Source organism: Grampus griseus (assembly GCF_964374135.1).
Source record: "Grampus griseus genome assembly, chromosome: 14".
Lineage (NCBI taxonomy): Eukaryota > Metazoa > Chordata > Mammalia > Artiodactyla > Delphinidae > Grampus > Grampus griseus.
In genome coordinates, this window is record NC_139008.1 from 23,005,465 (window position 1) to 23,032,590 (window position 27,126).

Genomic DNA, 27,126 nt, shown 5'->3' on the forward strand with positions numbered 1-27,126 from the left:
GTGAGCTTCAACCTGAGCATTCTCTCCCATTCGATCCAGCTAAGACATTTCCAGCTCCAGTGAACTTTTGCCCTCTGAAAAGTCCAACTCATGCAAAATCAAATGCCAGGGGGCTAATGTTACAGGTTACATATTAAATAGTGGGATATACCTTTCATGGGTCTTGTAAAAAATTATCATATTACAATATTAATGTCTTGGCCACATACTTTTCAAAAGTCCTTTCTTTGGTAAATAAAAAATCAAATGAGATTTCTTTTAAGATGAAAAGTTTATTTTGCCTTTTGCCTAGAAGCAAAACTAGTGAAAATTAAAATTAAAGTATAAAAATAAATATAATTTACATTCATGGACATTCCACTCAAAGAAAAAATAACAAAAATAATATATATAAATAAAAATCCATTAAAAGCACAAAACAATGTCTGGCACTTTTATGAGAAAAAGCTGTGAACATTAAAAAAATTTATAAAACACACAAGCTTTTATCCTTAAAAAAAACACTCAAGTTTTGCATCCTTAATCTAAAACTAGTTTTATCTCTGAAACATACTATTTGTTGTAGCCAATTTGCATTACTGTACACAAAACTTTTAGCATCTATCTTTCATACTGGAAAGACCCACAAGATCTGAGTAAGCTGTATCCTGAGTTTTCAGAATGATAAAGCACAATTTATCATATTAAGATAATTTTGATACACTTTGCCCACAAATATAAATTGGTAACTCAGACATTTTTGACTGTGTTCTATTTCTAATTTTCTGATTCACTCATTAAATAAATGATACATCTCAATAAAGAAAATCAAGTTTACACCCAGAGTAGATTACTATTTTCTGTCTACAGCTAGATGTAAAAGTTAAATTTTAAATGGAATGGAAAATCGAAGAAAACAATCTTTATCTCGACATTCTTAAGAGAATATTAAGAATATATATATATAGTCTGCATTTTCAAAATACCAGTATCTTTTTAAAATTTAAGTTAGAAAGATTAAATGTACACATAAATGTTCCCAATTTTATGTGAGAAGCACAAAGCCCTTTTGGAGATGGCATGATAAATTAACAGTGACATTCTTCTTCATAAAATCATGTTCCCTTGGTAACACTTTTTGGTTTATATTTTAAATGATTATGTAAGTGATGAAAAACCTTAAACATTAGTGCCTCTTATGTAATGCAGACTTTAAACTAGACAGTATTATTATCCCATTTGAAAATCTGAATTTATCATATTGTATAGCCCTTTATTCTCCCCTAAATCCAGCATGCTAAAAAAAGCAGACTATGAAGAAATAAACAGACTAAATAGAAAATGTAACTGCATGCAACACGTTATTCTATTTTAAAGAAATAGATGTAATAATGCATTCATTCCTAAGCGCTACTACATTTAAGAACATTGTGCTATCTTCCCCAAATTTGTTATACCCTCCACAGAAAGATTTTGTAATTTAATAGAAACGTTTCTAATAGTACTAGGGTAACATACATTATTAACATACATTAAGCCTAACATTTCTGTGAGACAACTAGTTGCTGAGAGGAATGTGTACCTATGACCAAAATGGTGATGCCCAGCTACTCCTGTGGTGAATTTTAGGTAGACCACAATCAACAGGCAAGTGTTCTATCCTATGTGGTTACACTGTAAGTCCAAGAATATGAGAGATTAATCAGAGTTTTCAAAGTTACAAAACCGGGGAAAAACATTCTTCTGCAATAATTTCCCCTCAAACAGAACAGTATCTAGTTTATCAAATTCAGCAATCAGTGTGCAGAGATTAATGAAATTTATATTTCAGAACTTATTTATAAGTTATCACACCTTTTCAATATTTTATAGAAATAAACGCAAATGTCCTGTAAGTTTACAAAAAGGTTCTCAGCGGACACCTGAGTAATAAAACAAACTTATGTTTGTGCAGGTTAAGGACAGAAATGAGCCAATTACTAAACACTAATTTGTCTTCACCTGAAACTGATATTAAGAGGAAAATTCGGTGGGGGGGATGGGATGAGCCAGGCTGACCAAAATATCCAGATGATTTTTCAGCCCTTTGGCATCACTTTGCCTGTGTAAACAGAGTCCAGAGTTAAATAAAAAGTCGTGAGCAGGGAAAATAATATGGATCCTAACCCTTCCCCCCTTTTTTATCCTAATGAATGTTGTCTTCTTAAGTTGTCGCAACATTTGGCTGCTTTCTTTGGATTTTTCCTGCATATACTCCTAAAAATAGAGCAAAACTATTATTATTTCTCAATGTTAGTTTTTCTGTAATGATACCATTTAATGAGTGCTCACTATGCACCAAGCACTGAGCTAAGCAAAACACATTATTATATTTAATCCTTATGTAAAATAATCACGAGGTCAAAATTGTTACTACTATTTTAACAATAATAAAACTGAGACATAGGAGAGTAAGTCACCTGTGTAAGTAACAGAGCTAGAAGCAGAAACTCTGAGAACCCAATTCTACCTGATTCATTGTTTTACTTAACCATTTTGCATTACTACCTCCTACTCTGCTTTAATTAGCAATTTCTGAATTTCACTATAAACTCTTAAGTCAAGCACAAGACATCAAATGAATGTTTTAAAACATATATGAGATCAGAGACTGCAATTTAGTTTCTAAAAACTATAAACAACTTTAATTGCTTTGCAGCAAACTTTAACGCCTTAGAATTGTACTTCAGTCTAAAGAATATGATAGTCTATCAACATAAAAATGAGTTTTCTATAAAATGCTTAATAAAAGGTTTGTCCTCCATGTAGGTCATATCAAAGCATAATTTCAAATTTGTTTGAAACATAATCCAGGCCATCAAAAATTTAAGGAGGAAAGAATAATCTTTTCAAAAGCAACTATGGATCCCTGTGTTGAGATTCATAGTAGAATTTTAGTCATAAGCCAAATTTTCAGTTTATGTAAAAGGATAAAATTCTTTAGTCTTTTTCAATTGTCTAAATATGCACTCACGTATAAGTAAATCTTTAGGAAAAATTAGGAAAGAATTTTTGTACTTGTTTAGATACATGTTAATTATACATGTTAATTCAAGGGTTAAGTACATTTTTATTAATAATTATGTTGCAATGCAATTAAACCACAATAGTTCTAGATACTAAACTTCATTGTACACATTAACTGCAATGACTTCCTATTCATCCTTTATACTGTTGCGTATTACTGAATAGAAACAGTAGTTGCTATTTTACTTATAGATTCACAGGTGACAAATAGTGGAGATGAAATGCATGAGAAAAGAATATGGAGAGTAGTCACTTGGGCAATAGACAACATTAGGCAAAGCAATACTAATTCCTCAATGATTTGCCAACTAGCTAGGATTTATTACAATATACAACACTAACGAGGAAAAGTGGAAAATGTCTTAAAATTCCATGTAACTTCACAAGCAACAGGTCTGATGTTTGGTCTGAGTTCTTCCAAATGGTTATCTTTCAAACCAGCTGATTCTACCTCTGGAATAAGCAGGATTTTCAGCTCTGTAATCCCCTTTAAAACAACTCCATTGACTGTCACTCACAGTGAATTCCAAAAGATGACCTTTTAAATTATCCTCTATATATTCAACATTATGAATTAAACTCACTATATATACATGCAAAAGGTGAGCAATCAATTCAAAGTTGTGATCAATATCTTGTTCCCTCTTTGAACTTATGTGAATAACATGAAAAAATTTATGTTGCTTATTCCCTCCTAATTTGGAGAAAATTACTTAGTAGTAAAAGCTCTAAAATATGACTAATGGTGTATTAATGAGAAGACTAGAATTGATTAAAGATTTAATGTTAATTGCCTGGTGATTAGGTTTCTTTTAAATGTTTAGAAATCAGTCTAGTTAAAGCAAAGCATTCTGCAAGTATTTTTAATGGATCACATAATTTTTGGTGAGTTATCACAGTGTCTTAACAAAGACACCTAAAAAATATTAAAACATTAGCTTAAGGGTTTTGCATTAGCTCAACACTGAATTTGTCTTTTTGCCACCATAAATAGGATTTTAAAATACACTTTTTGGCTTAGCCCTTAAATAATTCTCAAATAATGAACATAAAGAGAAATTTAGCTCAAGCTTCTTATTGAGCAAAAGATTAAGACTTCACCCCCTCCCATTTGGCATATTCACATGTGACCTTGTGGTCAGAGAGAAATTCTTCCCCTTATGTGCAGATACAAATATTCCTGGGTGACACACTTTCCCAAAGCTGAATAGACATGCACAGATTTAGACATCAGATCATTATATTTTACTCATTTATAAAAACTTTTCTGAGTTAAGCATGTATAATTCTACAAAGTTTTCAGATTAAAAAATACATAGTGTCTCCATGGAATTTACAGAAATCAAGATTGCAACCACAGTTTCACTAAGATCTCCTGACTGCCGCAAAATACTAATACAAATGATCACTAGTAGGAATGACGGTGAATATGCCAAAATTATGGTGGCAAGGAAAGACAGTCTATCCCGCTGGTATGGCCTGGGTCATGGGGCAGCTTGTGCACGTCTTTCTATTGAATGGGTTTCAGGAATTCGTTTGCTACACACCTGAAACAGGCGCTCTGTTAGGCACTCTGCTCTGTGAAGACTTCTGTCTATTTTGCACAACCCCCTTCACTGATGTCTTAGGGGTTCTAATTGAATATAAAAAAATTAATAAGTCACTTGCGTTAAGTTCTAAATGTTCAACATTCAAAAAAGCAACCATACTGCATCAACCGTTCAAAGCACAAATAAGCTTGAAAAGAATTAAGTCTCATGCATGTGCACAGTAAAGAAACTATACCTTTCCCTTCGTCAGGAGACTATAACCATGACTTATGCTTTGTTGGAGAAACACTTTGGTGATGTTGAACTTACTATGTGGATGTTTACATTATTTAATGAGCAAAATGGTATGAAATGAAAAGTAAAAACACGCCAACATAAGATGATAATTAAAATTTAATACACAACAGTACATCAAAGGGTTATCTTTGAACAAAACGTTAAAAGCTCTTCCTAATACTATAAAAAGATCACATTTGAAAATAGTTATCCTTTATATAAAAAGCTAATCCCTCTCAAAGCTAATCTTGATTTGAATATTTTTAAATACCCATGTGTGTTGAATTCTTACCCTTGTCTACTCAGTAGCCTATGAACAGGTGCATTCTGTCCTTGATTTGGCTGAAGGACTCTGTTGACAAGGTAAATAAAAAATTAATTCAATAGGATAAATTCAGTTTTTCCCCCACTTTCTTTCAACAGATGAAAGAAACAGTGGGGCAGAAGTCAACGATGCAACGATTTGGCCTATACATTATCACAATGCAAAACAAATTGATTAAAGTGTATTAATATAGTGCTTATTTGCTCACCAAGAGAACAAACCTCGGTTTTTTAATCAGGAAAGAGATGTCTAACACAAGTATTAATCCTTGTGCTTTTAGATAATTTATTTATGTACTCTACAGAAGGAATTTTTCCTTTCAAACATCTGAGAAACAAAACATCACTCTTGTAAGAGCAGAAAACACGTCAGAAACATTAAGCTAGCTTTCTAAGGTTTTTAAGTAAGTATCAAAGACCCCTTGGACTGCAGACTGAACTCAGGACATACGGGGCTCAAATTTCCATCAGAGATAGCATGTCCTACAGAAAGCTCCAGGAACATCTGGTCTGGCACATGACCATGTATATGACCAGGTGTTACTACGGATTCTGACTCTGTGACCCTCCACCCCAACAGGGAGAGATTTACTGATGTAAAGTAGAACAAAGCCAACAAAAAACAAGCTTGGGATTTATAAGATTTTCTTTTCCTTAAAAGTTAAAAAATAGCCTCTTACTGAGACTAAGTGATTTTTCTCACCTTGTTTCAGAAGGATTTTGCTTAACCAAAAATTTCTTATTTGGCATTCCCATTTCTGCAGCTCTAACACAATATAAAAATAAGGACACACAAATAATGTATTTAGAAAGGGGGAAAACACATGATTACAAATGTGATACAGGATGACAGAAACAAATCATCATTTCAAAGTTGGTGCACTACTGAAAGAGCTGTAATAAGCATACTAAAGACAAATTTCAAGAAAGAAGAGTTTTAATAGGATAGTTTCAGAATATTATTTGCATTAAGTTTTTCCTGCTATGAAGTCTTTAGGATATTTGAAAAAGAATATATTTAAAAGATATAAAATTAACACTGAATATAAGGATTAAGTATTTTTAAGATTACTTGATTAGCTATCAATTACACAAGTTGAATGTTGACCAATTTATTAGTTAATACATTTATCTAAAGATAAAATCAGATTTTACCACCTGATTTTAATAAAACTATTTATATAAAGGGATTTCTATCACCTCAGCTGCAGAAGTGTTAACAATTCTTTATTTCTAATTTGAATATACAAACCAACAGTTGCTTAAAATTAATTGGCTTGATAATAATTAAATTAGAATATGACAAGACATGAAAAAAACTTACTTCATGTACTTCTTCCTATCAAGAGACTTCTGTGTTGCAGCTGAAAGAGCCACTCGTGGACTTTTCATTTTATCCTTTAAAATACAAAAGTAACATAAAGCTCTAGTGGTACCAGTAATACCACTAAAGTATAGTATTGAATGATCTCAAATTGCATGGAAAAGCTTCTCTTACTGGCATTTTGAACTTTAATTTAGTCTTTACAATTGAAGCAGTCTAATTTTTTTAATTAAATAATTAAAATTATTTTTCCCAATGAAATGGTATAAATTTGGCTTTTCTTTTGCCAACCACACTAAGATCACTGATTCAAACCACAGATCTCCAACACTCTGATATACAGTTGACCCTTGAACAACACAGATTTGAACTGCACAGGTGACTTACATGCAGGTTTTTTTCCAACAAATATATTGGAAAATTTTTTGGAGATTTATGACTTTAAAAAACTCACAGATGAACCACATAACCTAGAAATATGAAAAAAAAATTTATGTCATGAATGCATAAAATATATGTATATACTAGTCTATCCTTACATAAGCATAAGGTGAGTGATATTTAATATAAAATTAATGTGTCAGTTTTCTTACTGTTTTATAACTGCTTTCAAAGAGTTACATTACCATTCAGTATGCAGGCCTCTCGCTCTTTCTCTCTCTCTGTGCCTCCCTCTCCCTCTCTTCTCTCTCAACTACAGCCTATCATCACAGGTATGTGGGTTTTTTTTTAATGTAACACTGTTTCCAATACTGTATTATGAATATGACAACACTGTATGCCATGATTATAACAATTTATTCCTTAGTGTACAGGCTAGGCTACTGTGAAGCAATCATATTGATTACACGAGGTTCCCATAAATCAAACATATTGCTGCTTCCTCATTATCAATGCATGAATTGTTACAACTGTAAATAAATGTGAACTTGTTTTTACATTATCTTTTCATTTTTTTTATCTTTTCATTTTTGATGTCTAATGTTAGTAATACATGTAACATCTACAGTGTTTTGTATCATATAAGACAATATTGATGTAGGTACTTAACAGACATGATTCATCTTATAAACAGACAACATAAATTATGGTATTGATAAATACAGTACAGTACTATAAATGTATTTTCTTTATGATTTTCTTAATATTTTCTTTTCTCTAACTTATTTTAAGGATACAGTATATAATACATATAACATATAAAATATGTGTTAATTGACTGTTTATGTTATTGGTAAGACTTCTGGTCAACAGTAGACTATTAGTAGTTAAGTTGTTGGGGAGTCGGAAGTTATACTGAGATTTCTGACTGTGGGCCACCCCTAAGCCTCCACGTTGTTCAAGGATCAACTGTTTTTCAAATTAATTTGGAGCCTCTTTTCTAACTCTGATTTCCAAAAGAGGTAAAATGTACATGACAGTTTCAAGGAAATTCAATCAGGAGCAGCGGACAGGTTTTTATGAGTCATCCAAGTAATATTCAACACTTAACTCAAAAATCTAATCCCAAAAACAGTATGTAATTCTTGGCAATTTCTTTTAAATTTGTCTACAGATTTAAGTATTATTGGTAATCCTGGGAACTACCTGTTTTAAGAATTGTAGGATGGGGGCTTCCCTGGTGGTGCAGTGGTTGGGAGTCCGCCTGCCAATGCGGGGGACGCAGGTTTGGGCCCTGGTCCGGGAGGATCCCATGTGCCGCGGAGCAACTAGGCCCGTGCGCCGCAACTGTTGAGCCTGCACTCTGGAGTCCGCGAGCCACAACTACTGAAGCCCACACACCTAGAGCCTGTGCTCCGCAACAAGAGAAGCCCCACAATGAGAAGCCCGTGCACCACAACAAAGAGTAGCCCCTGCTCGCCGCAACAAGAGAAAGCCTGTGCACAGCAATGAAGACCCAACTCAGCCAGAAATAACTAAATATTAAAAAAAAAAAAGAATAGTAGGATGGGTGCTAAAGTCAATAAAGAATGATATTTAGTATCAATTACACCAAACCCAGAAGAACCTCAATGTGAAGTAATTATAGATAGATCAATCGATTGATCTGCCCCTGGTTCCTATTAATATTTGGTCTTTGACCCCAGTTCCTGACACAAAGCTCCTAAAACCCTTTTAATCAAATCTCCTGAGTGATAGGAGCATCTTTTGTTCTAATGCTTGATCTTTGACTTCGGTTCCTGACACTGAGCTCCTAAATCCCTTGAAATTTCCCAGGAGATAGAAGCAATTTTTTTGAACCCAGGCCCCGACAGTGAAAGCACCGAGCCTTAACCACTGGACAGCCAGGGAAATTCCCTAAAGTATCTTTTGTTCTAATAAGACAACTTTTGGTGGGCTCTGAATGAGGGCTAGTCACCAGAAAGACCAAGCACGATTACAACCTTGAAACTTTCAGCCTCACCCCCTATCCTCTGGGGACAGGACAGAGGCTAGAGATTGAGTCAATAATCAATCATGCCTACGTGATGAAGCCTCCATAAAAACCCTAAAATACACATCCACATGCTGGGAAGGTGGCACACACCCTCCACAGGACAGAAGCTCCTGCTCTCAGGACCCTTCCACACCTCGCCCTATGCATCTCTCTATCTGGCTGTTCATCTGTATCTGTTACTGTATCCTTTATTATATAATAAACCATTAAATGTAAGCAAATGTTTCCCTGAGTTCTGTGAACCATTCTAGAAAAATTTTCAAACCCGAGGAGGGAGTCATGGGAACCCCACTTTATAGCTAGTTGGTCAGAAGCAACATAATTATTAATAAAATATACTTAACCCTTGAATTAACATGTATAATTAATATGTATCTAAACAAGTACAAAAATTCTTTCCTATTTTTTCCTAAAGGTTTATTTAATGAGATTGGCATCTGAAGTGGGGGCAGTCTCATAAGACTGCCTCCTTGACATGTAGGATCTGATACTAACTCCAGGTAGATGGTATCAGAACTGAATTGAATTGTAGGACACCCAGCTGGTGTCAGAGATCTGGTGTGGGGGGAAAACCCACACATTTGGTAACAGAAATAATTTGTGAGTGTAAAAGAAATAGAGGGTTTTTTTCACTCACTAGTTTAAAAGTCATGTAACATACCATTTGCCTGAGCATTTTCTCTTTGCGAACTTCTCGATCATGATGTAGAATAGACATTCTTTCAGCTGCATCCATTACAAAGAATATGTCATGAATACCATACAGGGCAGCTCGCAACTAAGTTCAAAAGAAGAAAATATACCCATTTAAAAAGATGAGGTTAGAGGTCAGTAGTATTACGTATGCTCTTATTTAGAGAAAAAGGTTAAAGTTTTCATTAAAACCTACTTTCAGTGGTTCAGTGAAGGTAGAGAAATAAAACATTTCCATTCCCTAAGAGCCTTGAGGATACATGCATTACCTGAGCTAACACTCTTTCCTGAAGAGAAGCATCTTGTGCTGAAACAACACCTCTCTTTAATGGTGCTTCCAACTGAAAACTTCTTATGAATTCCATAGTATCCTGAAAGAAATGCTCCTTCATTTTTCTAGAAAGATTTCATGATCACTGGAGTTTCCTTTTGTTCTTTTTCTCAGTCAAAACGAAATGAAGAACACAAAACTATTACATCAGAAGTCAAACAGCACTCACTTTAAAGTGAGACAAAAAAATGCACAAATTACTTCGTTTACATATTTTAAAAAATTATCTGAATGAGATTAATCAATTTCGAAAACAGCCTATGTGACTAAAAAATGTTTGATCTGCCTAAGTTCTGAACTAATTTGTCAACTCAGCTGTCACAACACTGATAGAAACTGAGACAGAAATGTAATACAATTTACACAATCCTCTTACTTTTACAGTTTGTCGAAGTTGTTTCAGTTTATCTGTCTGCATGAGCCTACGAGTAAGAAATCCTTTTGCTACTGCAGTTACTTTGTTAAATTTTGCTTGTACTTCTGCACTGAAAACCTAGAAGAAATAAGATAGACACAACATTTTAATAATCTGAGCATTATACTCAAGATTGTTTTTCTTAATCTATTACAATGACTAAATTCTTCTATGTGTGTTTACTCTTTGTAGTTTAATCTTTAATAAAAGTTCAGCTTTTGATGTACTGCAAAATATTTATGCCTCATTTGTATAACCTAAGATAACATAGCTCTTTAGAAAAGATATAGACAGACATGCATGCATATATCTTTAAGTTTGCCCACCTGAGACCATTTAGTTTTGGCCCTTCCAAAAGGTCTTGTTACTGAGAGTTTGGTCAAGCCACTAGTTGATGATCCCCAGAGGTAGAATGGTACTTCACTTGCAGAACCAAAGCTGTGTTGTAGGGCAGAACTTGTGAAACCTTGAGAAATATACATAAAGTATTATACTTCATGTCAAATAATTAGAATACACAGAACATCCAAATAAACATGACACTCATTAAGAATAACAACTCTGAAACTGATCCATAGGAGACTTAAAATATTTATGGACTTTAAGCATATGCACCAGATGGATCTTTTCAACACAAACAGCATCTCAGGATAATTGAAGATGTGAAGATAAGCTCTTATTGGGACTGGGTAATTAGATGTAATTCAAGATCACCAAGGAGATAGCAAACTGTGTTATCACTTGAAGAATATCACCTGCTACTTGAATGAACAAAGACCAGGCTCTGAGTCAAATTTCCTGACATTTTCCTTGCTAAGGTGGCTTTTCTCGTGAACCTGCTCATTGGTCTTTGATCTGCTGCTATCACTTCATTTTTCACCAGTTTCTAAGGAGCTGGCAAATAGCATGGGTTGGATGTGGAATGACTTATAGAAAGGAGGTACAATTTTAAAGTGTGCCAAATAAAATATCTTACTATAGGATAATTTTTTCAAATGGAAATGGATTTTTTTTTAATATTTACCAGAACTATTTGAATTTGAAGAATGGAGTGAGTCCACTTGAGACAGCATTGTTTCTAGTAAACCAGAGTCACTTATCTTTCTCCATTCTAAGTCCACAGCATTGCTAATGTCCAATTCAGAGGCTTCTGCTGTAATCACCTTCTTCTCTTTTAACATTTTCTCCCGTTCTTCTATTTCCTGTAGATTAACAGTTTATTATAATATGGTAGCTCTTTTAATTACATCTCCAAATAGTATTTTAGGCTCAGCTAAAAGTATGTATGGGGCTTCCCTGGTGGTGCAGTGGTTGAGAGTCCGCCTGCCGATGCAGGGGACACGGGTTTGTGCCCCGGTCTGGGAAGATCCCACATGCCGCGGAGGCACGTGAGCTATGCGGCCAAAATAAATAAATAAATAAATGCTCTTTAAAAAAAAAAAAAGTATGTATGGTTATCAGCAAATTATTATTTATTTCAGGTTCTCCTCCCTCAAATAAAATTGACAATTTATTTAATTGATTTTAAAATGTGATAATCTTAAAACAAGTGTCCTTCCTCTTATGATATACTCTTACAGAATGCATATTTCAGCATCTACTTACAAAATACCTTTTAAAAATATTACAAATTTTGAATCAAGGATTCAATTAAGTATCCTTTTGATAAATTATGCATTTATTTTTAGATAAGGATCAAAATATTTTAATTCACATTTTGGCAATAAAAATACTCTCCATGACATGGGGAGGGGGAAGGGTAAGCTGGGACAGAGTGAGAGAGAGGCATGGACATATGTACACTACCAAATGTAAAACCAATAGCTAGTGGGAAGCAGCCGCATAGCACAGGGAGATCAGCTCAGTGCTTTGTGACCACCTAGAGGGGTGGGATAGGAGGGTGGGAGGGAGGGAGATGCAAGAGGGAAGAGATATGGGGATATGTGTATATGTATAGCTGATTCACTTTGTTATAAAGCAGAAACACACCATTGTAAAGCAATTATACTCCAATAAAGATGTTAAAAAAACCCTGATAATTCCAAAGTCACTTTTTTTTAAATCCAAACAAAAAAAACCTCTCCATGTATGAAAATCAATAACACCCTTAGATTAAGATACACAAGGGTAACAATTATAAGTGTCCTATACATGACCAAAACTCCACTCACCAGCCCTATATCCCTACATTTTAATTCCTCACCTTTTGCAGTCTCTCCTGTTCCCTTTCCTGCTCAGCTATGAGTAGCGATAACTGCTGGGCGTGCTGCTCTTCTAGTCTCTTCCGCATTTCTTCGAAAGCTAACATCTTGCTTTTTAATATCTCCTCACCTTCTGAAAAGAAACATGTCCCCTCAAATTTAGAAAATTTAGTAATATCTGATGTTTTATAACATCAATTTAAATTACGCTTCTGACCAGAGAGTATTCCTGGATCTGACCCAGTACAATCAAGATACAGCCAGGTCCCCACTTTGAATCACATTCTCTTTTGCCCTCCTCTCATTTCATGCTACTAAAGGTCTGTATCTCATCACCCTAACCCACTCGTTCGACAGATCCCATCATGATCTGAACTGATGAAGCCAAGACTATGTGTTCCATCCAATTCTCTTTACTCCAATTAACTTCACAATGTGGTTCTCATGTGCATCTCACCTCCATTTATTTTCTTCACTCCTGTCCTTCTCCAGGGTCTCTGGTATTGTAGCTTCTACTTTTGCTTTGTTTTACTTTTTTAAAATAAATGTTGCTTTGACAGTATAAAGCTACTCAGCTTGAGGCTCCAAAAAAGACTGGATATTAAAATTCTAGATATTTTAATTACTAACTAAAAAATTTATTAAATCAGTATGACTATGCAACTTACTGAACAGAAAGTGGTGTGACACTTTGAAATGTTGAAATATCAAGTATTACACAGATGTAGCACATAGATATTTAGGAATCCATTATAATTCAACTAAATTCAAAGAATCCTTCTTTCCAAATACACAGTCAATGATTTTCATTGAAGATAAGCGCATTATAGTTGTCCTACCTGCCATGGTATTCTGATAATTTGTTCCTAAATACATTTTATTCAGCTACAACAATATGCAGTTGTTCACGTGCAATTTTTTTATAGGCGGGGGAGGGGGGACTGGAAAAGCAGTTGAATTGTAACGTTCAGCAAGAAAGGAAAAAGGCCCTCCACTCGACCACTCAGCCAACAACTGGAGTCCATTCAGCTCTACCTTAAAAACTTTATAAATGAGTGCCTGTCCAGGGGATCCCTCTCTGGGAGGTGTGCCCGAGGCAGGCAGCCAAGCTACGGGCAGCTCTCGGCACGATGCACTGCCGCCCTTGCCCACTCTGATAGCAAGCCGGCTGCCTCCATGCCTGGCCTCATCTCACAGGCACCGGCCTTCCTCTTGTGAAAGCACTGCCAGAACTGCCACTTGGTCAGTCTGTGTACTTTAGGTATTCACCGAGACAGCTTCTAGCCTGCTGTGTCATCTACTTGGAGAAGCCAAGCTGGCTCCTCAGATATCAACTGTTTTTATTAGAGTGCTTATAAAGTCGCACAGGTGTTACGTAGTCTGCCCCAACCCAACCCTATTTTTCCTATAAACCTTGTTACTTTTAGTGTGCAATTTTACAGAATACGAAGTTTTTTTCAGGAGGATGCATATCACATTAGAGTTGAAATGTCTGTGTCTAAAAACATAATTTACTTGATTTATATGTCTTCCACATCAGTAATGAAGAACTATGAGCCATGACAACAAAGTAAGGAGTAATAAAGAAGACATGTTTTAACAAGTTACTGTTAATATAACACTAGACGCAACAGAAATTTGAAATAATTTTCATTAATAAAGACACCACTCTTGAAACACTACTCACAGAGCCTTATTTGTGATATCTTCTCTAATAATTTAGTGTTAAAGTGTTTACTAAAGGGCCAACTACATGAAGATCTCATTACAAATGAAAGGGCAAACTGATGAAAATATTAGAAACCACAGTCCAAAAGGAAGACATCATAGCAATATACTGGATTAAAACTATGAGTGATGTTTCATGCAAGAACTTTTTCCTCCAGTCATTAACAATATTCTCTATAATACCAAGTGGATTGTGAAAGATTCATAATCTAAATAGGAAAATCCTTTAAGAAAGCCTATCAAATGGCAGTAAACTGTAGCTAGTGATGCTCTCTGATAAATGAACAGATGAAGACAATTATAATTATTCTGCAATTATTATTATTATGACAATTATTAATTATCAATTAAAGGTATTAAATAGAGATGCCACCTACTTGGCAGATATTAAACACTTTGAAGCTTTCTTACCTTTTGAACTACTTTCTAACATTTTATTCTTGTTGATGTAGACAGACCCCTTAGAGTATCTTTTTTCTGGCAAATGTTGCCTTTCCTGTTCAGCTATTCCAGTTGTTATGACATAAGGCCAGTTTTCTTTTTGCAAATTATCAATATCTAAATCAAGTCTCCGTTTAACTTTCTCAAAACTGTTATCCAAAAATTGTTCATTTCCACAGGACACTGCAGGGGTGTCCATATGCTGTCTGGTATTCTGGTTTTGCATCAGTAAAGGAGATGGGTTTTTTACGTCGTAAGACTTATTCAGTCCCATTTGGAAATTGCAGGAGTTTTTCTCTAACACATTGGCTGACTTGAGTCCACTCACAGTTCCAAAGTTTTGACTCACTATACATTGACTGGTGGCATATGGCTCATGCAATCTTTCCACTGCAGTACATGTACTGTCCATTTTCTGTGGTCCTCTCCCATCAGATGTTAACTGACCTTCCGTGATAGCAAGTCCATGAATAACTTTATTTTCTAATTGACTTCCTGAAGACTGACATACCTGATTTGATTTACCTAAAACCATTTCCTGTATGGCTTCAGATGTATTTTTACTGACATAAACCTTGCTTGAACAAACTCCTGCTAAATCAATTGGTAACTCTGGCACAGTTTCAGGTACATTTGTTTTTTCATCAGTTTCTTGAACAACTAAGTCTACTACCTGTTCTTTTCCTTTAGGACTTAATTCACAAGCATTTATTGGGTTATTTATAAGTATATGACATGCTGATGATGGCCTAGAACACCTTCGATGCATTTTAGGACTTAGGCTTGGCTCTGGGCTAGGTAATTTGGCATATGAACCAGTAAGACTTTTGATAACATTATTTTCAGTAACAAAAGTGGGAATGCGTTTAAAATCAGAATCAGGCTCTAAAACAGTAGAATGGCCAGTTGGTATAGGTATGTCCACTTTAGAAAAGCTACCTAAAATGGACGTATTCACGCTGCTTGCTTGAGTGGAAGCACCTTGGAGAAGAACATTTGATTTATTAAGGCTTGGTTTGTCAGGAATAACTGAACCACAGTGCCTGCCCATCAACTGGGCCTTCTCCTTTTCACAGTCAGTCACTTTAACAGCATCATTTTCTTTGTCTGAATAACTCTCACTAACACTCCTCTTTGCACTACTTCTCAGACTGTGTCTAGATTGCTCTCTTTCTATATATTCCTTTGACTTTTTCATCAGCTTCTGAAGACTCATTATGTAGGGATCGGGAGTAACTTCCCCCAGAAGTGACGGATCTTGTTCTTCATTTGTTGGAAAGAGACCACCAGAAATAAGTAGCTCTTGTGCAGCTGCTGAGGAGGTCTTCAGAGAAGCTTCGTTTTCTGCGTGGCTAATATTTGAACTATCACATTGCTTCAGATAATTGAATTCTTCTGAGTCCCTAGCTAAGTCTACCCCATTAGATTTAAATTGGTCCTCAGTATTCAATGGCAAAATTCCAGGTATCTTTTCAAACTTTGCTAAAGTAGAGTGTTCAGTAGGGCTTGGCAAGATATTTGGAAGTGTAGCAGGAACATTCAAGTTTCTGACTTCTGAATTAGAGTAAACTGTTTCAGTCTCCCACTGATCAAAATCACAGGCATTAGGTGCTTTTCTAACCTGAAAAAGGAAATTTAAAAATTATTATTTCCAGGAATTCCCTGGTGGTCCATTGGTTAGGATTCCGTACTTCCACTGCACAGGGCACAGGTTCGATCCCTGCTTGGGGAACTAATTTCACATGCTGTGTGGCTCAGCCAATAAATAAATAAATAAACAAATAAAAATAAATTTAAGAAATAAAAAGCAATATTTCCTGACTACACAAAAAGCCTTTGATTTCATTGTTTTCTAAAGTGCAACTGAAACTGAAGATTCAGAGTTCTAATATTTGAAAACACAAATAAAAACTCAGATGACCTTTTCTATGGTATTCTATATCACATGGAGCTCAAATTACTATAAAAAGCATCTACTGGTCATCCTGGCCTATTTATTAACAGATTAAAAGAGAATTCCCTCACGGTCCAGTGGTTAAGACTCCGCACTTCCACTGCAGGGAGTGCGGGTTCAGTCCCTGGTCGGGGAACTAAGATCCCACATGCCGCCAGGTGCGGCCAAAAAGAAAGAAAGAAAGAGGGGATTCCCTGGTGGCGCAGTGGTTAAGAGTCAGCCTGCCGATGCAGGGGACATGGGTTTGTGCCCCGGTCCGGGGGGATCCCGCATGCCGTGGAGCGGCTGGGCCCATGAGCCATGGCCGCTGAGCCTGCGCGTCCGGAGCCTGTGCTCTGCAATGGGAGAGGCCACAACAGTGAGAGGCCCGCGTACCGCAAAAAAAAAAAAAAAAGAAAGAAAGAAAAGAAAAAAGTCACTTATCTAATCTGATACAAATATGAACATATGTGCATACATATATACACACACATATATATTCATATACTCATGTGCAATTTAATCTTGGAATAGAAGCATTTTCCTCAACTTTCTTCTGGTTATATGTTATAACATCACCAACTGCTCCTCCTATGAGAACTGTCATCTAGGGATAATAATGTGTAAAATAAATAGCAAGTAATTAAATTTCTTACATAGATGATTCCTCTTTAACAAGGACTAACTTGCCCAGGACACTGATTAAGCAAAAAAATAATTCAGTACCAAGACTCCTGCCTCCCATACGCTTACTCCAAATTTTAACTAAAATCCTTCTATATGATGAGACAAATTTGTGGTAAATGAAAGGTCAGCCATCTAGCTTAATACTTAAAAAATAAGAAAAACTTCAACTTAAAACCTGATTAAGGCAAGTTTCAATTTGATTAGCTGGATGATCATTTAAACCAGCAACGTGGGGGCTTCCCTGGTGGCGCAGTGGTTGAGAATCTGCCTGCCAATGCAGGGGACATGGGTTCGAGCCCTGGTCTGGGAGGATCCCACATGCCGCGGAGCTCCGAAACAGGAGAGGCCGCAACAGTGAGAGGCCCGCGCACCGCGATGAAGAGTGGCCCCCGCTCGCCACACCTAGAGAAAGCCCTCGCACAGAAACGAAGACCCAACACAGCCAAAAATAAATAAATAAATTTATAAAAAATAAAAAAATAAAATAAAACAGCAACCTGTTAATGAGTTTTTGAACAAGCAAAATAAGTTAAAAGTTTAATAAAGATGAAAACAATTGTATACACAAAAGATCCAACAGAAAACAATAAAATTACATTTTGTATGTAAATAATTCGACTTTGCAAAAGAACAAAAAGTGAACTAGGATGTTTTCTAAACATTATACAAGCATATATGAAACTGGCAGAAATCATTATCATATTATCATATGAATACACTCCAGAATCCTGAATTTTAAAAGATTTTTAGGTTGTTTTGTATGTGTTTTTTTTCTTAGGCAATATGGCACTCCTATTTTACCTTACAAATCCCAAGACATGTAATGATTTCCAGGTACTACACAATAAACAGTACAACAAGATCTACTTAGTCACAACCTCACGATCAAAATAAAACAAAAGGGATACATACTCATGACACATGTTCGCAGGTTTAAGTAAAATAAATTATTTCCTCAAAATAGCTAAACATTTCATATTTGTGATATTCAGCAGCCATGCTTTTTGTACATCACTAAAAAAGCCTTTGGTTAGACAATTTAAATAACAACAACAACAAAACCTATCAGAATCATCAGGTAAAACAGACCTTAGAAATCTATTTGTATTATATAAAATTTCTCTATCTGAATAATTAATTCATTACTCTATAGTTCAACATTGTACACGTTCTATTAAGCAGAGAAAGTCTTTAAACTCAACAACAAACTCATTAGTAGTATATTTGATATATTCCCTCAGTGGACCAAGAATGATATGCCATTTTTGTTCCAATAATAGGAAATATCTAATAAATTAAAAACCTACCTTTATTGTGCTACTCACTACATTTTATAAACTCAATATGAGCAGTAATTATACTTTACAAATTAAAATCTACTACCCACAGAGAAATGAAGGTAGTAGTTAGTGGGAAATATCCTAAGGGTCATTGTACATAAATCATCTAGTATGAATTACACAAACCACAAACCCCTAGGATTATAAAAAAAATTAAAAGATGTAACCAGCGAAACAGGGTTATATAAGGCAGAAATTATTTGTTTTATCTAATTCACTGTTTTTAGTATGAAATGATCCAGACCTTAAAACACATTGTTTATACAAATTTAAATTAAATAAAAATCATTGCAAAGGTATAGATGTGTTGTTTAAAAAGTTTCAATTTGTATCTAAGATGCATCTAGGCAATTCTATTATCTAATCTAAATTGCATTTGTGTATCTAAGAGCAGAATTTTCACCAGAAAAAAAAATGGGGGACAGTTATTTACTTTAGCAGAGAATGAGAATAAGGTCATTGAGTCAATAGTCTGATTAGTTCAGAGGTAAACTACAATGGCCAATTCTATCATTTTGTCACTGAGAATTCAATGTTTTTAGAGTCATAAGACATAGACAACAAGCAATTATACTCAGTGTATGGGTCCATTGTCTAAGTACCCTCTGATTCAAGTACTGAGCACCACTAACAAGCAAGTGAATTTTCTTTGGAGTAACTGAAATGGAATATCACAAATTATGAAGATTCTCAAGCTTAACAGTATATTGGTAATTAACTACTAAGGCAAATTTATTTCTGAAAAATTATCATCAATGCTTAATTCATGATTTCTTAATTATAATTTAAAAGAGCTTAAATTACACACCTGAACATTTTCAAGAATCTCCTGGACACGTGTCAGTAAAGCTCTATTCCTGTTAACCTCCTTTCTTCCTTCTACATCAAGTGCTTTCTGCTTTTCTTGTTGCATTTCCTTTCTTTTCTCAATATTAAGCTGAAAAACATCATAAATATGTAATTATTTCTCATAAATGTAAAAATATCATAAAATCAGGTAGTTTTGAACCAGAATGATTAAAAATGTGTGCAACAGGTAAAACTAACTATAGTGAAAGAAATCTGAACAGTGGTTGGGGGTGATGACTGGAATGGAGCATATGAAATTTTTCTGTGGTAATGAAAATGTTGTGTGGGTGTGAGTTATAAATGGATGCCATATATCAGAACTCATGGGACTGCTTTTTTTGCTTTTTTTTTTTTTTGGTCGCACTGTGTGGCATATGTGATCTTAGTTCCCTGACCAGGGATTGAACCCATGCCCCGTGAATTGGGAGCACGGAGTCTTAACCACTAGGCCACCAGGGAAATCCCCAGCATTCATGGAACTTTAACACTTAAGATCTGTGCATTTTACTGTAAGTAATTATTCTCAATTGAAAAAAAAAGTTGAAAGAAAAAAAAACTGTTCACTTATCAAATGCTCTGAAATGAAAGATAAAATTAACCCTATTGGCTACTGTTGAGATTTTCCTTTGGTAATGTCTTACTTCACTGGTTCAGTTAAGATTCTTTAGTTTCTAATCCTCTAATCAGTATACAATTCACCTCTTTGCTACCTCAAGAAAATGTCCAAAGGTTTAATGATAAAAGAAACAGATAATGTTTTATTTGCCTACAAAATCAGAACACATATTTGGTTCCACTTCATTGTAACCTCCAATAAAAATGTAATGTATTGAAAAAATTGAAGGCGTCCAAGCATTATTTTTTTGTGTGTGGATTTAAGTCTTTATTATTAAGTCCTGGGAAGTTTAGTCACTATGTTAAGGAGTCAAGACTTATTTTAGATTTATGCAAATAGAAAACATGTCATAAAAAATTATTTCAAAGTTGCAGTATTTGACTATCAAATACAACCTAAAATCATGGATTAAGGTCCATAAGCATTAGATTTTGTTTATAAATAAGTAACTGATGAAGTCGTAGACCTTACACAACAAGGCCCAGACATTTTGGCCTATATTAAACTAATCAAGCAATATGTCATCAAGTAGCTGATAAAAATGTTTTAAAATCTTTTCTTATTTGCATGGTACCAAAGAATCATTCCAGTTTACTTGCTAATCGAAAAGAGAAAAGAAAATGTATACCTTTAGAGTCATATGGCAGTCACCACTGTAGAAGCAAGTGTTCAAACTCCACATTACTAGTAGACAAACAACTACACATTATGTAACTTCTGATTTAATTTAATATGAAGTACATGGCATCATCGCCAAAGAATTCTTGCTAAAAATGTTTAACCTGACTCTAACCAAACTATTAGGCTAATTTCCAGTTTATAGGAACTACAGGGACTAGAGGGTAAGTTAAATGTCACCATGAGGAAACAATTAGACAAATCCAAAATAGAAGGCATTCTGTAAGATCTCTTTAAAAATTTACTATCATAAAGAACAATTTTTTAAAGAAATTAAGGAACTGTTCTATGTCAAAGACATTAAAAAACATAACAAGTGAAAAAAAAAAAAAAAACATAACAAGTGAATGCTATTTGTGAACTCTGACTGGATCCAGACAATAAAAAAGTTATAAAAGACATTTTGAGCACAAATAGAGAAATCTGAATATAAACAGAATATTAGATGCTATTAAAATTATTATTAATTTTCGTAAAGTGTGATACGATATTGGAGTTTTATGTAGGAGAGTATCCTTATTTTTAGAAACTGTATACCAAAATATTTAGGGGAGAAGTGTCATGTATCTGTAATTTTCAAATGGCTCAGCAATAAAACAAAAAAAGTTTTAAATAAAGCAAATAACGCAATAAAGTGAAGACAGCAAAAATGTTAAAAATTGTTGAATCTAAATGGTAGATATGTGGGTAGTCACTGAACTATCCTTTCAACTTTTCTGTATGGTTGAAAATTTCATTACAAAAAGTTGACAGAAAATATTGACCTTTTAAATCCTGCTATACAAAAAAGAAATAAATTTAAAACTCTCTTTCAGTAATATTTTCTGATTTGAAATAACGTCACATACATTTATAAAATATTCAATCAGTATCAAAGGGAAACACGATGAAAAGTGCGTCTTCCCTCTCATCTGATATTCCCTCACTCCTCCCCAGAGAAAGAAGATAACAGTCTTATTTAAAAACCCAAATAGTTAGCATATATTGAGTACCTACTATGATCTAGGTAGTGTTCTAAGCATTTTAAATGTATTAGTTCGTTTTCCTCAAAACAGCCCAATGAGATAGGCACTATTTTTTAGCCTCATTTAACAGATAAAGAAAATGGACCTGCAAGTTCACACAGCAGGTAAGTGGCAGAGCAATAATCTGAATCCAGGCCAGAAGAATCCAGAGCCAGGCTTTAACTACTACTCTATACTGCCTCTGAGAGCATGCTGTGTCCAGTGATTTACAGCAGCTTGTGAAGATCCTTCCATGCCCACACATTAAGATCTACTGTACTCATTTTAATGAGTCTATAAAGTGGACCAGTTAGTTAAACTAGTCCATTATTAATGGACATTTAAGTTGTTTATCAATCTTTTGCTCTTTTAAACAATGCTCCTATAACCTTACACATACTTCTTCAGGCACATGGATGAGTATAATTGTAAGATATTCCCCAAAACAGAATTGCTGAGTCAAAGGCTATATACACTTTTAAATTCTGATAAACACTACCGAACTGCTCATCAAAAAATAAAATCAACCGATTCTCTCAGCAAAAGTGCATTTTAAGTGCCTCCTCCCCACAAGCTAAGAAATACTAGGTCCTATCAGATCGTTGCCAATCAAATGTTAAAAAAAAAAAGCAAAAAACAAACAAAAAAAACCAACCGCTAACTCATTTGCATTTCTTTACTTATGAAAAGGGTCAGGCATCTTTTTGATATTTATAAGCCAGCCTTTCTTTTGTTTTTCTGTGAACTACCTTAGTGGTTCACTATAGAAAAAAAGATTATTTAAAATCAAGAACATTTACCAGTGGAGAAAGCACAGCCACTCCATGGAAGCGAATAAGTGAGATGCTTTCAGACTGGACAGGTAGAAAGCTCTCTGTGGCTAGTGATGCTTCTTGGATTCTGGCAAGAATTTTCTCACAGAACTTCTCATACTCTTCCATCTTCCCACAATCACACTACAAGAGAGAAAAAAAAAGCCATTTTTAATGTGCTGACAAAAATAGATCTTAATTTATTTGGCAAATTTGTAGGGCATTGAAATATTCCTAGAATTCACAATTCCTAGAACTGGCTTTCCCAGAATTGTTTCACTGATCAGGAGCTAATTCTTGGCTATAGGAAAGCACCTCAAGACCCTGCCCAGTCAAGCCTTGCTTCATATATTAAATATTTCTGAAAATTTGTACATAATCAATCTTTAAATGTGATTAGTTTAGAAAAGTACTAAGAACTCAGCAATGAAACCTTCTGAAAGGAAACAAAGTTCTAAACAACCTAACTAACTTCAGTTGTAAAACATAATATTATCTTTTCTTCAGGAGGATTTATCTACACATCACAAGGAAAACTAAATAGGACTTCCCTGGTGGCGAAGTGATTAAGAATCCGTCTGCCAATGCAGGGGACACAGGTTCGAGCCCTGGTCCGGGAAGATCCCACATGCCGCAGATCAACTAAGCCCATACACCACAACTATTGAGTCTGTGCTCTAGAGCCCGCAAGCCACAACTACTGAGCCCGCGTGCCTAGATCCTGCGCTCTGCAACAAGAGGAAGCCACCACAATGAAAAGTCTGCGCACCCAACGAAGAGTAGCCCCCGCTCGCCACAGCTAGAGAAAGCCCGCACGCGGCAACAAAGACCCAACGCAGTCAAAATAAATAAATAAGAAAGAAATCTAAGCACAAAAATGTGTACCACGGTTTATTTAAAAAAAAAAAAACCTAAATAATACAAAGGTTGGAATGCTTTTGTAGCCAAAAAAAGAGACAAAAGGGCTAGTTAAATAAGAACTGGTATTTACTTTTAAAAGTTCTTTTTTCTATCATGGAGTCCAAAGTCTATTACTTGCATATCTTAAGAATATAATTTGACTCCATGATAACTGAGCAAATCAGTCGGAAGTGGAAAACAGAATCTACTGGCTCTCATATTAATTCACTTTACTGTTAAAAAGTGGAACCATCACCAAACCACTTAAAATAATCAGTCCAGTAATTTCACAATTTCTGGGAACCTGTGATGGTGGCTATGAAAATACAAGGTAAAAGGAAGGGTTAGATACCAAATTCATTCATGTAGCAAGTGTTAAATATTTGATTGCCTGTTTCCATAGCATTATGTCTGGCATTGTTTCCTTTAAATAAACAAGGGAAAGGGAAAGGGAAAGAGGGATACCACTGGACACATAACCAACAACGATATGATCTGTGAAAACAGAAAAAATAATACAATAATGCTTCTTTAAGTGTTCATTTTAAAACAATTAATTAACAAATAAAAAAAGAGAGAGGGAAGAGAAATTCAGTTCATGACGTGGGATATGCAAACATGAAACAAGATACAATACGATACTGCCCTAAGCCTCAAGATACTTAAAAATTTAGTACGCTAACGTATCAGGGACAAATAATATCACAGTTAGAAATGAAGAAAAATCATATTCAAAATTATGATTAGATTATGAAAAAAGATATATTGCTACTTTTGACCAACTGGTAGTCTTATTAATAGCAAGACTTCCTCCTACCATCCCATCAATTCTAATTATTTCTACATTCATTTATGCAAACTGAGAGTTTAATTTCAAAGAAATGGTTCTCTAGAGTGTAAATGAGATTATTTTGCAAACTTATATTCATAAGACAAGCAAAAGTAAAAAACAAAACATAACACCTTAACTGCATGATAACCATAGCAAGGCCTCCTTTTTTAATCTAGACTTCAACCCACATTATGATATCTTAATAATCAAAATAGGCATAAGCTAAGATATGAGAAATTCGAATGACCCCATTTCTACTAAAATACTTCAAAAGATTTTTTAACACAACCCATGCATCCAGCATTACAAGAAACCAAAACAGATTACTCATACAATTAATGTAATATACTTCCAATGGACACACAAGCAAAGAATGGAAGGTCTGGGAAATTTAAGGAAATAAAATATCTTTATGGCAAAAGTTTTATATTTCTTTCAACAACATCATATAAAAAATATGCCTCATTGCTTCAGAAAGTTAAATTCACATCCCTTAAACAGTATATGTTTGTCATACATATTGCAGACATACAGCAATATATTATTATTACAGCATAACTTATAGCCTATAATAAGGTATTAAACATCCAAATACAAGTCTAATATGATGATTATGGAAATTACCAAGTGACCCTACAGCATGACTGGATCATTCTCATCCTTTAGTCTCAGCTTGGAGGTCTCCTCTTCTGAGGCCGTCCCTGATTATCCCAACTAAATTAACCCTGTGTCATTCACTATCACACTACCCTGCTGTTTCCCAATTTTCATAGCACTTACCACTATCTGAAATTATCTTGTTTATTTCCTTGGTTTTTGTCTTTCTTCCTCCACCAAAATGTAAGCTCCATAAGCACAGGTACCTTCTCAGTCTTGCTCACCACTGAATCCCCATTACATAGGACAGTGTCTGTACACAGTAGGCACTTCATAAAAATACTGAATAAATAAATTAGGATAATTAGCTCAAACAATAATGTAAACCAGAAAAAAGAAGACAGTGGACTACACAGCAAAGAAGCTAGCAAGGAAGAATGGAATTTTGAGAATGACTGTTTCATAGATGACCCTTTTCTCAGAGAAACTGGTACCTCTAAACTGCAAGCGCAACCATTTAAAAAGCGAGTGTCTGTATCTTATATGATTAAGCAAGAGGGCACTTCGCTTCTCAGGCCACAATTACCCCTGTCAGAAGGGTTTTTTTAAGGGAGCCTTGACTACAAGGCCACTCCAACCACAAATCTGCAGCCCCATACTTTACCAGCAGGCATTACTGGTCCACTTGAATTAATAATTTGTTGGCTGCATCAAGTTCAGACATGCCCTGTCTTCTCCATTTAGACGATGATCCTTCCCCAAATAAGCCTCTTTGCAAACTCCATAGACTCATGATTCTGCTACCTACTCCTCACCAGTGCTCTATCAGAAATGTCACTGAAGGGAATGGTAAAAGTAACACAGAACACATCTTGCCTTGTTGTCAGTTGTTAGCTGGTTGTTTACCCATCAGTCATCCTAAAAACAAACTTCCTGTAGAGGCAATAAAGGGGAAGGTTCTTATTCAGGCACACACACTAGCTGTATGTTCTTGGCAATTCACTTACCATCTCTGTCTCAGTTTCCTCATTTGTAAAACAGGGATAATCAAGAGTATCTATCTCAAAGAGATTCTGTGAGGATTCATTAGTATACTGTAGGATATGCAGAAAGCATCAATAAATGGGAGCGACTTTTATTTCGAAGAGGATGATGATGACTATGATTTTTTTCACTAGTTTATGAACTCCTGGAGGGTAGCGACAGTTCTTGGTTCCTGGTAAGATTCAATTTAACTTAAAAACGTGGAAAGGGGGACAACAGCTTCCTCATTTTGCTGTGTCCAGACCCCTCCCCACTAAATCAATCTCTAGGCGCCTGCCATTTGCCTAAACTGGGGGGTAGGGAACTGGGATTATAACCAGATAGAAGCAAAGGGTGGGAAACACCCAGTAGCATCATGGGTAATAAAGAGAATTTCCTTTTTTTCTTCATGCTTCTGCCCCCAGAGAATCGCAAAGGCAGAGTAAACAGCGCTCCTAGGGTCTTTGCTTGGTGGTAACTGCCGTTCAGAAATGGCCAGGGCACACCCTGGGGATGCTCCCCTAGCCAGAAAAAAAAAAAGGCCCAACCACTTTTATCAACAGGAGGTGGTTCCTCGGGTCTGGCCCGAGTTTATTTACTGTGGACCCTCTGCCCTCACTCTAGCGCCCCAAGCCCACCTTCCCCAACTCCTCTGATAAGGCTCCATCCCGAACACCCACCAGACGGTGCCAGCATCTGAGCATCACCTCCGCGCCCGGTGCCGCCGGCCCCCGGGATATCCGCCTCCGCCCACCCGGAGCCTTCCCAGAGGCTCGAGGCCCAAGAGCCCGGCACCTTCGCTCGGGTTCCGTGCAGAGCCCGCCCTCAGATAGCGCGCCAATTCCGCCCGCCCTGCGGCCTCGCAGCCGGACCCGCTGAGTCAAGGCCCCTCTCACGCACACACCTGTTCTCCCACGGCCACGGCAGCTTTCCTCCCCTCGCTCCGGGCCTTGGCAGGAAACAAACTGCTCAATTGGTACTGACTGAGAGCAGCTCCATCCACCGCCGCCTCCTCCTCCTCCTCCCCGCCATATTACGGTGCTCAGGCGGCAACGCGGGCTCCTGGCAACCGCCGCCGCCGCCGCTGCCG

The 27,126-nt window shown here is 35.8% G+C and overlaps 1 protein-coding gene across 3 annotated transcripts; it reads right to left on the reverse strand.

The window, feature by feature from the left end:
• Nucleotides 1–363: 363 nt before the first annotated feature.
• Nucleotides 364–27,126, reverse strand: CCP110 (centriolar coiled-coil protein 110). Of its 3 annotated transcripts, XM_082671370.1 has the most exons (16): nt 26,941–27,126; nt 25,197–25,355; nt 22,673–22,828; nt 19,534–19,662; nt 14,736–16,386; nt 12,599–12,729; nt 11,420–11,597; nt 10,722–10,861; nt 10,357–10,473; nt 9,919–10,020; nt 9,618–9,734; nt 6,520–6,593; nt 5,899–5,961; nt 5,164–5,223; nt 4,593–4,678; nt 364–2,235 (listed from the first exon to the last, which is right to left on the reverse strand). In XM_082671370.1, exons 3-16 carry the CDS (start codon nt 22,811–22,813, stop codon nt 2,183–2,185), a joined length of 3,042 nt encoding a protein of 1,013 aa, XP_082527496.1. In that variant the 5' UTR covers nt 22,814–22,828; nt 25,197–25,355; nt 26,941–27,126; the 3' UTR covers nt 364–2,182. The 3 variants fall into 3 exon arrangements, with proteins under 3 accessions (XP_082527496.1, XP_082527494.1, XP_082527495.1); XM_082671368.1 differs by lacking the exon at nt 4,593–4,678; XM_082671369.1 differs by lacking the exons at nt 4,593–4,678; nt 25,197–25,355.